Here is a 13,126-nt window from a genome sequence, read left to right as displayed (position 1 = left end):
GCCAGGCTGTTCTTGAACTCATGACCTCAGGTGATCCACCTGCTTCGGCCTCCCAAAGTGCTGGGATTACAGGCGTGAGCCACTGCACCCAGCTTCTTTTTTCTTTTTTAAAAATATATTTTATATCCAGGGTTTGTTAGATAAATTGTAGTGTGAGGATGTCTTTTGATGAACAGAAATTTTGAATTTTAATATAGTAAAATTAATAAATGTTAAATGAATTTTTGTGTGTCTTCTATAAGAATTCTCTAATCAAGACCAGAAAGACTGATCTTTTACAGAGAAGATTAGCATGGCCCCTGTGCAAGGATGACACGCAAATTCGTGAAGCGTTCCATATTTTTTAAACATTTTTTTAAATTTTCATTAAAGTATATAAAAATAAAAAAAAAGACTGATCTTGATTGAATCTCCTAGACTTAAGCAATCCTCCTGCCTTGGCCTCCCAAAGTGCTAGGATTATAGGTGTGAGCCACCACACCCAGCCAATTTCTTTAATATACATGAATATTTAGTATTTATAGGATTATTTCATTTTTCTTGAGGCAATGGAATATTTCTATTCCAGCTGCTATAACAAAATACCTTAGATTAGGTAGTTAATAAACAACAAATTTATTGCTTGCTTTCTAGAGGCTGGGAAGTCCAAGTCAAGGTGCCAGCAGGTTCAGTGTCTGGTGAGGGCTTGTTCTCTGCTTCAAATATGGTGCCTTCTTTTTTTTTTGAAAATGGAGTCTTGCTGTGTCGTCCAGGCTGAAGTGCAGTGGCATGATCTCCACTCACTGCAACTTCTGCCTCCCGGGTTCGAGCAACTCTCCCTGCCTCAGCCTCCCAAGTAGCTGGGATTACAGGCACCCGCCACCACGCCCAGCTAATTTTTGTATTTTTTAGTAGAGATAGGGTTTTGCCGTGTTGGCCAGGCTGGTCCTGAACTCCTGACCTCAGCTGATCCGCCCCCCCACCACCGCCACCTCGGCCTCCCAAAGTGCTGGGATTACAGGTATGAGCCACTGTGGCTGGCCAATATGGTGGCTTCTTACTGTGTCTTAACAAGGCAGAAGGGGCAAAAGTCTCTTCTATTAATATAAGGGCACTAATCGCACTCTCCTGACCTAATAGCCTTCCACTTCTGATTACCATCACCTTGGGGTTTAGGTTTCAGCATAGCACTAGGTTTTCAAATTTATTGGTGTTCAGGACAGTTCTCATTTGTTTTTAGTATCTTCGGCTGGGCATGGTGGCTCACACCTGTAACTGCAGTACTTTGAGAGGCCGAGGTGGGAGGATCACTCGAGGCCAGGAGTTGGAGACCAGCCTGGGCAACATAGTGGAGCCAGCTCTATAAAAACAATTGAGAATAATTAGCTGGGTGTGATGGTACACACCTGTGGTCCCAGCTACTCAGGAGGCTGAACTGGGACAATCACTTGGGTCCAGGAGGTCGAGGCTGCAGTGAGCTATGATTGTGCAACTCCGAGCCTAGGTGACAGAGTAAGACCTTGCTTCAAAAAAATTAAAAAAAATCTGGACCGGGTGCAGTAGCTTACACCTGTAATCCCAGCACTTTGGGAGGCCAAGGTGGGGGATCACGAGGTCAGGAGTTCAAGACCAGCCTGGCCCACATGGTGAAACCCCATCTCTTAAAAAAAATACAAAAATTAGCTGGGTGTAGGGTGCGTGCCTGTAGTTCCAGCTACTTGGGAGGCTGAGGCAGGAGTATTGCTTGAAGCCAGGAAGAGGAAGTTGCAGTGAGCAGAGATTGCACACTGCACTCCAGCCTGGGTGACAGAGTTAGACTCAGTCTCAAAAAAAAAAAAAAAATCTGGCTGGACCTAGTGGCTCACACCTGTAATCCCAGCATTTTGAGAGGTCAAGGACATCAGATCACCTGAGGTCAGGAGTTCAAGACCAACCTGGCCAACATGGTGAAACCTCGTATCTACCAAAAATACAAAAGTTAGCCAGGTGAAGTGGCAGGCACCTGTAATCCCAGATACTTGGGAGGCTGAGGAACGAGAATCACTTGAACCTGGGAGGTGGAGGCTGCAGTGAGCCGAGATCGCGCCACTGCACTCCAGCCTGGGCGACAGCGAGATTTCATCACACACACACACACACACACACACACACACACACACACCACACCCCAAAAACAACAAAAAATCTGCTATATCTACGGTTACATTTCCCTTGTCATTCGTTAGGGTATTGTATTTTCTCTTTTTATTGTCAGAGATTTACAGTGGCTCATGCCTATAATCCCAGCACATTGGGAGGCCGAGGCAAAAGGGCCTTTAAAAAACAGTTTGGCTTTGAGAAAAGAAATGTTATCTGAAACGTGAGTCCTTTCAAATGCTCAGGCCCATAGCAGGTGCCTCATACCTGCAATGCCAATGCTTTGGGAGGCTTAGGTGAGAGGATCACTTGAAACCAGGAGTTCAAGACCAGCCTGGGCAACATAGTGACTTCCACCTCTAGAAAAAAAAAATTTTTTTTTCAGGACAAAGTCTCACTCTGTCACCCAGGCTAGAGTACAGCGGCTCCATCTCAGCTCACTGCAACCTCTGCCTCCCGGGTTCAAGCAATTCTTATGCTTCAGCCTCCAGAGTAGCTGGGATTACAGGCTCCTGCCATTATGCCTGGCAAATTTTTGTATTTTTAGTAGAGACGGGGTTTTGCCATGTTGGCCAGGCTGATCTCAAACTCCTGACCTCAAGTGATCCACCCACCTCGGCCTTCCAAAGTGTTGGGATTATAGGTGTAAGCCACCATGCCCAGCCTCCGGTTGACAGTTTTTATTTACCACTCACGATCTACATAGACTTGTAGCTAAATTTTGCAGTTTCACTTTTGTTTTAATTAATAAATTAGACATTGGCTAGGTGCAGTGGCTCACACCATTTGTTTTTTTTTTTTTTTGAGATGGAGTTTCACTCTTGTTGCCCAGGCTGGAGTGCAATGGTGCAATCTCTGCTCACTGCAACCTCTGCCTCCCAGGTTTAACCGACTCTCCTGCCTCAGCTTCCCGAGTAGTTGGGATTACAGGTGCCCGCCATCAAGCCCAGCTAATTTTTTGTACTTTTAGTAGAGATGGGTTTTCAGCATGTTGGCCAGGGTGGTCTCAAACTCCTGACCTCAGGTGGTCCACCTGCCTTGGCCTCCCAAAGTGCTGGGATTACAGACGTGAGCCACTGTGCCTGGCTGTGGCTCACACCTATAATCCCAAAACTTTGGGAGGCCGAGGCGGGAGAATCACTGGAGCTCAGGAGTTCAAGGCCAGCATGGGCAACATAATGAGATCCCTATCTCTACGAAAAAAGAAAAAAAATTAAAAATTAGCTGGGCATGGTGGCGCATACCTGTAGTCCTGGCTGCTCAGGAGGCTGAGGTGGGAGGATTGCTTGAGTTTGAGAGGTCGTGGTTGCAATGAGCCATGATCATGCTACTGCACTCCAGCCTGGGTGAAACAGAGCAAGAACATGTCTCCATTCGTAAATAAATATTATTGTTATTGCTTTAAATTAACTTTGTTTATTTGGATTTAACTATGTTTGCCACGTTTTTAGTTCATCATTCCTTTTTACAACCTGAACTGTCTTCTAGGATAATTTTCCTTCCTTTTGAAACACTTTCCTTAGAAGGTCCTTGAGCAGCTTTCCTGCTATGAAACAAAGTTTTTTTTTTTTTTTTCAAAGTTTTTTATCCTCTCCAAATAGATTTATTCCACACTCATTTGTTTGTTTGTTTCCTTGGTTTTGGTTTTTTTTTGAGATGGAGTCTCACTCTTGTCGCCCAGGCTGGAGTGCAATAACACGATCTCGGCTCACTGCAACCTCTGCCTTCCGGGTTCAAGTGATTCTCCTGCCTCAGCCTCCAGAATATCTGGGATTACAGGCGCCTGCCACTACGCCCAGCTAATTTTTTTGTATTTTTAATAGAAACAGGGTTTCACCATGTTGGCCAGGCTGGTCTTGAACTCCTGACCTTGTGATTCACCCACCTTGGCCTCCCATAGTGCTAGGATTAAAGGCATGACTCATTGTGCCTGGCCCATCCACTGTCATTCTTGAAAGATAATTTTGATAAGTACACAATTCTAGATGGTTATTTTCTGTCAGTACTTTACAGACATACTTCCCTTGTCTTCCTTTGCTGTGTTGAGAAGTTTGCTGTTATTCTGTTATTTATTGGAAACCTGTCCTTTTTTTCCGGTTGATTTTAAGATATCCTGTTTGTCTTTAGTATTCTAGAGTTCTACTAGAATTTGCCTAGGTATGGATTTCTTTCTATTTAACTTTCTTAGATGAATTATGTTCCCTGGATTGATGTTTTTCATCAGCTCTGAAAAATTTACATCCAATATCTCTTAATATAGTTCTCCATGACTTCCATTTTTTTTTCTGGGACTTATTAATATAATGACGAGATAGACCATAGGAAAAACATATTTGCAACACATCTGTCTGAGAAAGTACTTGTATCCAGAATATACAAAGAACTTTGGCAAGTAACATTGGCATATTAAAAAAAAAAAAAGGGCCGGGCGCAGTGGCTCACGCCTGTAATCCCAGCACTTTGGGAGGCCAAGGCGGGTGGATCACGAGGTCAAGAGATCGAGACCATCCTGGTCAACGTGGTGAAACCCCGTCTCTACTAAAAATACAAAAAATCATCTGGACACAGTGGCGCGTGCCTGTAATCCCAGCTACTCAGGAGGCGGAGGCAGGAGAATTGCCTGAACCCAGGAGGCGGAGGTTGCGGTGAGCCGAGATCGCGCCATTGCCCTCCAGCCTGGGTAACAAGAGCGAAACTCCATCTCAAAAAAAAAAAAAAAAAAAAGAAAAAAGAAAAAAAAAGAAAAAGAAAACGAATGTCCAGCTTCAGGAGAGTGAAATCAGAGGACTGTGCTTAAAGGCTCGTGAGATCTTTCTCAGTCAGCCCATCCTACTAGAACTTGAAGCACCACTCAAAATATGTGGTGACATCCATGGGCAATATGATTTGCTGCGACTTTTTGAGTACGGTGGTTTCCCGCCAGAAAGCAACTATCTGTTTCTTGGGGACTATGTGGACAGGGGAAAGCAGTCATTGGAGACAATCTGCCTCTTACTGGCCTACAAAATCAAATATCCTGAGAATTTTTTTCTTCTCAGAGGGAACCATGAATGTGCCAGCATCAACAGAATTTATGGATTTTATGATGAATATAAAAGAAGATACAACATTAAACTATGGAAAACTTTCACAGACTGTTTTAACTGTTTACCAATAGCAGCCATCGTGGATGAGAAGATACTCTGCTGTCACGGAGGTTTATCACCCGATCTTCAATCTATGGAGCAGATTTGGCGAATTATGCGACCAACTGATGTACCAGATCAAGGTCTTCTTTGTGATCTTTTGTGGTCTGACCCCGATAAAGAGGTCTTAGGCCGGGGTGAAAATGACAGAGGAGTGTCCTTCACATTTGGTGCAGAAGTGGTTGCAAAATTTCTCCATAAGCATGATTTGGATCTTATATGTAGAGCCCATCAGGTGGTTGAAGATGGATATGAATTTTTTGCAGAGAGGCAGTTGGTCACTCTGTTTTCTGCACCCAATTATTGTGGAGAGTTTGACAATGCGGGTGCCATGATGAGTGTGGATGAAACACTAACGTGTTCTTTTCAGATTTTAAAGCCTGCAGAGAAAAAGAAGCCAAATGCCACGAGACCTGTAACACCTCCAAGGGGTATGATCACAAAACAAGCAAAGAAATAGATGTCATTTTGACACTGCCTAGCTGGGACTTGTAACATAGAGTATATAACCGTCAATTTTAAGACTGTAATGTGTACTGGTCAGCTTGCTAAGATAGATCTGTGTTTGTGGGGGCCCTTCCTTCCGTTTTTGATTTAGTGAATGGCATTTGCTGGTTATAACAGCAAATGAAAGACTTCACTCCAAAAAGTGTTTTGTTTTTTAATTCTCTATTCCTTTTGCAAACAATCTTAATGATGGTGTTAAAGCTGCACACCCCAGGACAGTTTATCCTTTCTAAGGGGTAAGTGTACAATTGATCTTTTTTAAATTCAGTACAACCCATAATCATGTAAATGCTCATTTTCTTTAGGACATAAAGAGAGCCCTAGGGTGCTCTGAATCTGTACATGTTCTTGTCATAAAATGCATACTGTTGATACGAACCACTGTGAACATTTTTTATTTGAGAATTTTATTTCAAAGGGACTGCTTTTTCCTCTCATTGTCTTGTTATGTACAAACTAGTTTTTATAGCTATCAACATTAGGAGTAACTTTCAACCTTGCCAGCATCACTGGTATGATGTATATTTAATTAAAGCACACCTTTCCCCTACCGTATACTTAAAATGATGATTAAAGCCATTCTTTTAAATATTTGTGACTCTTTCCTAAAGCCAAAGTTTCTGTTGAATTATGTATTGACACACCCCTAAGTACAAGGTGGTATGGTTGTGTACACATGCTGCCTTCTTGGGGATTCAAAAACACATTTTTGATTTTGAATTGCAATTAGTGATATAGTGCTGTTTAAGCTACTAATGATTAAAGGTAATAACATTTTGTACAATTTCCATATAGTCTATTCATTAAGTAATCTTTTTACAGTTACATCAGGCCTGAACCCATCCATTCAGAAAGCTTCAAATTATAGAAACAATACTGTTCTATATGAGTGACCGATTATGCTTTCTTTGGCCTACATTCTTTATTCTGCAGTGAAGTTAAGGCTTATAAGTTAAAACAAAGGATCTAACCAGTTTATACAGAACTCACAGTATCTATCTATGACTTTTTTAAACCAAGATCTGTTAAAAAATAAATCTGTTTCAACAGATGACCGTGTACAATACCATGTGGTGAAAATGAATTCAGACTTATTAAATGATGAACTTGTTAAAAAAAAAAAAAAAAAGAAAAGAAAATTGTATAGGCCAGGCACGGTGGTTCACGCATGTAATTCCAGCACTTAGGGAGGCTGAGGCAGGTGGATCATCTTAGATCAGGAGTTTGAGACCAGCCTGGCCAACTTGGAGAAACCTGGTCTCTACTAAAAAATAATAATAATAATAATAATAATAATACAAAAAAATTAGTTGGGCGTTGTGGTGGTCGCCTGTAATCCCAGCTACTCAGGAGGCTGAGGCAAAGAGAATCACTTGGGAGTCAGAGGTTGCAGTGAGCCTAGATCACACCATTGCACTCCAGCCTGGGCAACAGAGCAGGATTCTGTCTCAAAAAACAAAAAGGCCAGGTGTGGTAGCTCACGCCTGTGATTCCAGCACTTTAGAAGGCCGAGGTGGGAGGATCACGAGGTCAAGAAATTGAGACCATCCTGGCCAAAAATGGTGAAATCCTGTCTCTACTAAAAAAAATTAGCTGGGTGTGGTGGCGCACACCTGTAGTCCCAGCTGCTTGGGAGGTTGAGGCAGGAGAATCACTTGAACCCAAGAGGCGGAGGTTTTGCAGTGAGCCAAGATCTTGCCACTGCACTCCAGCTTGGGTGACAGAGCGAGACTCTGTCTCCAAAATAAATAAATAAATAGTCAATAAACATATGAAAAGATATTCATCAATTGTCATCAAGGAACTGCAAATTAAAATATAACAGAATAATAGAAAACACACATAGGCGGACGCGGTGGCTCACGCCTGTAATCCTAACAGTTTGGGAGGCCAAGGCTGGTGGACCACTTGAAGTCAAGAGTTCGAGACCAGCCTGGGCAATATGGTGAAATCCTGTCTCTGCTAAACATTCAAAAATTAGCCAGGTGTGGTGGTGGGTTCCTGTAATCTCAGTTACTCAGGAGGCTGAGGCAGGAGAATCGCTTGAACCTGGAAGGTGGAGATTGCAGTGAGCAGAGATTGCACCATTGGGTGACACAGCTAGACTTTGTTTCAAATAAATAAATAATACACAAGTAATAGAATAAAAAAGACTAAACACCAAATGATGAAGAGGATGTGGTGTGACTGGAACTCTTGCTGTTGAGAGCATAAAATGCCACAAACACTTTGGAGAATGTCAAGCCCAATAAAGTTAAGTCTACATTTGCCCACGGCTCAGCAATTTTACTTTTTTTTTGCAAACAAGAGTCTCGCTGTTGCCCAGGCTGGAGTGCAGTGGCGCAATCTCGGCTCACTGCAACCTTGGCCTCCCATGTTTAAGCAATTCTTGTGCCTCAGCCTCGCCAGTAGCTGGGACCACAGGTGCTTGCCACCATGCCCAGCAAATTTTTTTGTATTTTTAATAGAGATGGGGTTTCACCATATTGGCCAGGCTGGTCTTGAACTCCTGACCTTGTGATCCATCTGCCTTGGCCTCCCAAAGTGCTGGCATTACAGATGTGAGCCACCTCACCTGGTCCTCTTAATTGCTTTTTAACAAGATTTACAAGGAAACCCAATGGGGGAAAGTTTAACCTTTTTGAGAAATGGTGCTGGAACAATAGGGAAAAATAATGAAACTTAGTCCTTGCCTTATGCCATGTACAGTAAGTTGTTTCTTGTTTCTGCTGATATTCACACTCACGGTAGTTTACCTTCATGTGTTTGGTGGTGGTTTGTGAGGTCAAATAACAGTTCTGTGGGTTCACCTTGGGAAAGTTTCCTTCCACGGGGAGCTTGTTTCTGTTTCCGCTCCATCTTCTGCCGTTAGGACTGGTAGGGTGAGAAGGTATGGGAGCACCAAATCCATTTTGGAACTAAGTCGGCCTCTCCTGTGAGTTTAGCTCCAAATGAGAGTCTCAAAGTCAGCATTTCATTATTGTTCTTGTTCTGCGAATTTACGAACATTTGCTAATTTAAAAAAAAAAAAAATATATATATATATATATTTTTTTTTTAAAGAGACAGAATTTCATCGTATTGGTCAGGCTGGTCTCGAACTCCAAACCTCAAGTGATCTGCCCGCCTCGGCCTCCCAAAGTGCTGGGATTACAGACGTGAGCCACTGCGCCTGGCCCAACATTTGCTAATTAAAAAAAAAAAATTTTAAGATGGAGTCTCGCTCTGTCACCCAGGCTGGAGTGCAGTGGCATGATCTCGGCTCACTGCAACCTCCACCTCCTGGGTTCAAGTGATTCTCCTGCCTCAGCCTCCTGAGTAGCTGGGATTACAGGCACGTGCCACCATGGCTGGTTAATTTTTATGTTTTTAGTAGATACGAGGTTTCACCATGTTGGCCAGACTGGTCTTGAACTCCTGACCTCAGGTGATCCGCCCACCTCAGCCTCCCAAAGTGCTAGGATTAGAGGTGTGAGCCACCATGCCCAGCCCATTTGCTAAATTTTTTAACATGGGTGAGCCAGGCACAGTGGCTGACACCTGTAATCCTGTGACTGAAACAGTTTCAGTTGCTCATGCTTGTACTCTCCAATTAATAAGAGTGAGGGCTGGTATAAAGAAAATGACTTTCTTTTTTTTTGAGATGGAGTCTCACTCTGTCACCCAGGCTGGAGTGCAATGGCATGGTCTCGGATCACAGCAACGTCCGCCTCCTGGGTTCAAGCAGTTATCCCGATTCAGCCTCCCGAATAGCTGGGACTACAGGTGTGTGTCACCACACCTGGCTAATTTTTGTATTTTTTTTTTTAAGACGGGGTTTCACTATGTTGATCAGGCTGGTTTTGAACTCCTGACCTCAGGTGATCTACCCGCCTTGGCCTCCAAAGTGCTTGGATTACAGGCGTGAGCCACCACACCTGGCTAATTTTTGTATTTTTAGTAGAGATGGGGTTTCATTATGTTGACCAGGCTGGTCTTGAACTCCTGACCTCATGATCTGCCCGTCTCGGCCTTGCAAAGTGCTGGGATTACAAGCGTGAGCCACCGCACCTGGACCAAAAGTGACTTTTTATTTCAAAGCTAGCTAAGGGAAGAGGTACAGGCTTCCTGCCTTAAGGGTAACATTTTGCCTTCAGAGCAGAAAGCTGGTGATTTTAAAGGCGGGGGGTGGGGGGATGGCATGCTGGCATGAAAGGCACACAGGGGAGGAAGCAAACTAGTGGGGGTTCATGTACTCACTTCAGTGCCTTATCTACCAGGTGGTCAAGCTGGTGACTGCTAGTGCCTTTGTGGGTAGGACTAGGTTGTAAAAGTGGCCAAAAACTCGCCGAGTGGGAAAGATGTTTGTAGCGGGCATACTTCGGGATGTAGATGGACTTGCTGTAAGGTAGGTGCTTGAGGCAACGTCCTGGTGGGGAAGAGTTTCACAGCGGGCACGCTTCGGTTGTAAACTGACTATTACCTGTTGAGGCAGTCCCCTGGTGGGAGGGAGTTCTCTGCCCTGGAGCTTCTAAGCACATAGTTACATTAACTTGCCCTGTAAGGAATGTGTGGTAATGGGGACGTGAAAGGTTAAAATTGCATTTTTTCTTTCTTTTTTTTTGAGACAGAGTTTCACTTTTGTTGCCCAGGCTGCAGTGCAGTGGTGCGATCTTGGCTCACCGCAACCTCCACCTCTTAGGTTCAAGCGATTCTCCTGCCTTGGCCTTCCGAGTAGCTGGGATTACAGGCACATGCCACAATGCCCAGGTAATTGTTTGTACTTTTAGTAGAAACAGGGTTTCACCGTGTTAGCCAGGCTGAACTCCTGACCTCAGGTGATCTGCCCACTTCGGCCTCCCGAAGTGCTAGGTTTAGAGGTATGAGCCACCACTCCTAGTTAGAATTGCATTTATAAAGGGCTACAAAGGAAGTGGGGTATGGGGGAAACAGAGAAAACAGAAAATAAGAGAAAATAATAAAAAATATAATAGTGGCTGGGCGCGGTGGCTCACGCCTGTAATCCCAGCACTTGGGGAGGCAGAGGCGGGTGGATCACCTGAGGTCGGGAGTTTGAGACCAGCCTGACCAATATGGAGAAACCCTGTCTCTACTAAAAAATACAAAATTAGCCGGGTGTGGTGGTGCATGCCTGCAATCCCAGCTACTCAGAAGGCTGAGGCAGGAGAATCACTTCAACTTGGGAGGCGGAGGTTGTGGTGAGCTGAGATCGCACCATTGCACTCCAGTCTGGGTGACAAAAGCGAAACTAGTCTCAAAACAAACAAACAAAAAACATAAAATAGAATTGTGTTCTCTTTTTCTTGGAAAAATGGGGGTACTTGCTTACAATTCCCCACAGTCCAGTTTCGTTCCATTTCTTTGGGATTTGGACACCATGTTCATTCTGGCTACTTCCTGCTGAAAGGGGTTGTAGGTCATTGGGTGTGAAAAAGGAACAGATTTATTTGAAGTTGGAAATCTTCACAAGTGCCCAGACTTGCAGATGATGTTTGCTGGAACATTATGGCGCGAGGTCTGGAAGTTCTCTGGGAAAGCCTGCCATGCATTCTCACACAGAGGCTACAACAGCAGTAAAATCCACGCTGGAGAAGTGGACCTATTTTTGCAACTAGGTCTACAGTAATAAGTAGCTTCCATCACTGACTGTCCTGACCCGAGCCAGGATACCATCCATGGATCTAGCGACAGTGTAGGGGCAGACATAGCTTTGACGTGCTGCTGCATATCTTGCAGGGCTATCAGAAGCATTTTGCAAAGTATCTGGGATGTAAACACAGCAGTTAGTCTTAATTATAGTGCACGTTCCCTACTGTTGATCATAACCAGATATGATGGCATTTGGCTAAATATGTATTTAACGGGTTACAGGAAGAGCTATGAACACTCATGAAGGTGATCGTAAGTCGGGTCTAGTTCTTGAGAATGGATCAGTTTGGTTAAACAGTTGCATCCCATCCAGGAGGTGGCATTGCAGATGGGCTAGGCATTTGCATGTGATGAAAGCAAACAGATTTTTAATAAGAGGCATTTCTATGGAAATAGAAGCAAAACAAAGGTTAATGCTGGCCACAAATTTATCCAGACGTTAGACTCAAAGCATCTTTAATTACAGAGGAGGAAGGCGGTGGCAGTCTGACATGTTGTAATCACCTGTATTACGAGGAATAACGTAGTAGTAATTTCACTGAGTTCAAATCAGAACAGTGGAGGAATAATTTGAAGGTATTAATTTAAGAACCCATAGCCTGGAAAGAATTCAAGATTTAATTCAAGTTGTGAAAAATTATAAAATTTCAAAGACAACAGACAAGACTAGAATCTAATAATAGGTTTTATGTATATATATAATATATATATATATATATGTATTTTTTTTTTTTTTTGAAATGGAGTCTAGCTCTGTCGCCAGGCTGGAATGCAGTGATGTGATCTCGGCTCACTGCAACCTCTGCCTCCCAGGTTCAAGTGATTCTCCTGCCTCAGCCTCCTAAGTAGCTGGGATTATAGGCATGCACCGCCATGTCCAGCTAATTTTTGTAGTTTTTGTGGAGACGGGGTTTCACCGTGTTGGCCAGGATGGTCTCGATCTCCTGACCTCGTGATCCACCTGCCTCAGCCTCCCAAAGTGCTGGGATTACAGGTGTGAGCCACTGCGCCCAGCCAGTTTTTTATTTTTATTTTTATTTTTGGGGGGACAGAGTATTGCTCTGTTGCTCAGGCTGGAGGGCAGTGACACAATCTCGGCTCACTGCAGCCTCTCCTTCCCAGGTTCAAGTGATTCTCATACCTCAGCCTCCCGAGTAGCTGAGATTACAAGTGTGCACCACCACACCCAGCAAATTTTTTGTATTTTTAGTAGAGATGGGGTTTTGTCATGTTGGCCAGGCTGACCTCGACCTTCTGGCCTCAAGTGATCTGCCTGCCTTAACCTCCCAAAGTGCTGGGATTACAGGTGAGAGCCACTGTCTGGCCTGTAGTGTTTTTTCTGAAACATATTTTTTATCTCTCTGATCCCAATTTTACTAAAGACAAATCATAGTAGGACAAATTTATTTGCAAAATAAGTTTTAATCTTATTATTCTTTACTAAGTATTTTAACTTCAGACCTTTTATTTGATGGAGAGACACATAGAATGTTCACCCATATTGTCAACTTAGGCCAGGTCTAAAAGTCCTTCAAAGTGTGGAAATAAAATATTGCCTCCTTCCACAAGAGAAGGAATTACCCCTACCCCTTCAACCAGGAGGCTTAGTCTTACTAAAACGCGGAAAGAAGGAACCCTTGAGGATCGATTACAACCAAAATGGAAGGGTC

The 13,126-nt window shown here is 43.6% G+C and overlaps 1 protein-coding gene and 1 non-coding gene across 2 annotated transcripts; both read left to right on the top strand.

Moving 5' to 3' along the window:
• The first annotated feature begins 240 nt into the window (after nucleotides 1–240).
• LOC135270275 (U6 spliceosomal RNA) lies at nucleotides 241–344 on the top strand. The gene has a single exon (XR_010338440.1). It is a non-coding gene; the product is annotated as a U6 spliceosomal RNA (small nuclear RNA).
• Nucleotides 345–4,857: 4,513 nt separating this feature from the next.
• LOC105724343 (serine/threonine-protein phosphatase PP1-gamma catalytic subunit-like) lies at nucleotides 4,858–6,271 on the top strand (the record flags this gene model as incomplete). Its single annotated transcript, XM_064365438.1, has 1 exon — nucleotides 4,858–6,271. A coding segment is annotated over one exon (903 nt), but the record flags the coding sequence as incomplete, so codon positions are not given.
• Between the last annotated feature and the right edge of the window lie 6,855 nt (nucleotides 6,272–13,126).

The sequence above is a fragment of the Aotus nancymaae genome, unplaced genomic scaffold, assembly GCF_030222135.1.
Source record: "Aotus nancymaae isolate 86718 unplaced genomic scaffold, 86718_ANA_hifiasm-v0.15.2.pri h1tg000059l, whole genome shotgun sequence".
NCBI lineage: Eukaryota > Metazoa > Chordata > Mammalia > Primates > Aotidae > Aotus > Aotus nancymaae.
The sequence above is the reverse complement of the archived record's forward strand: the minus strand, read 5'-3'. Positions and strand labels throughout refer to the sequence as shown.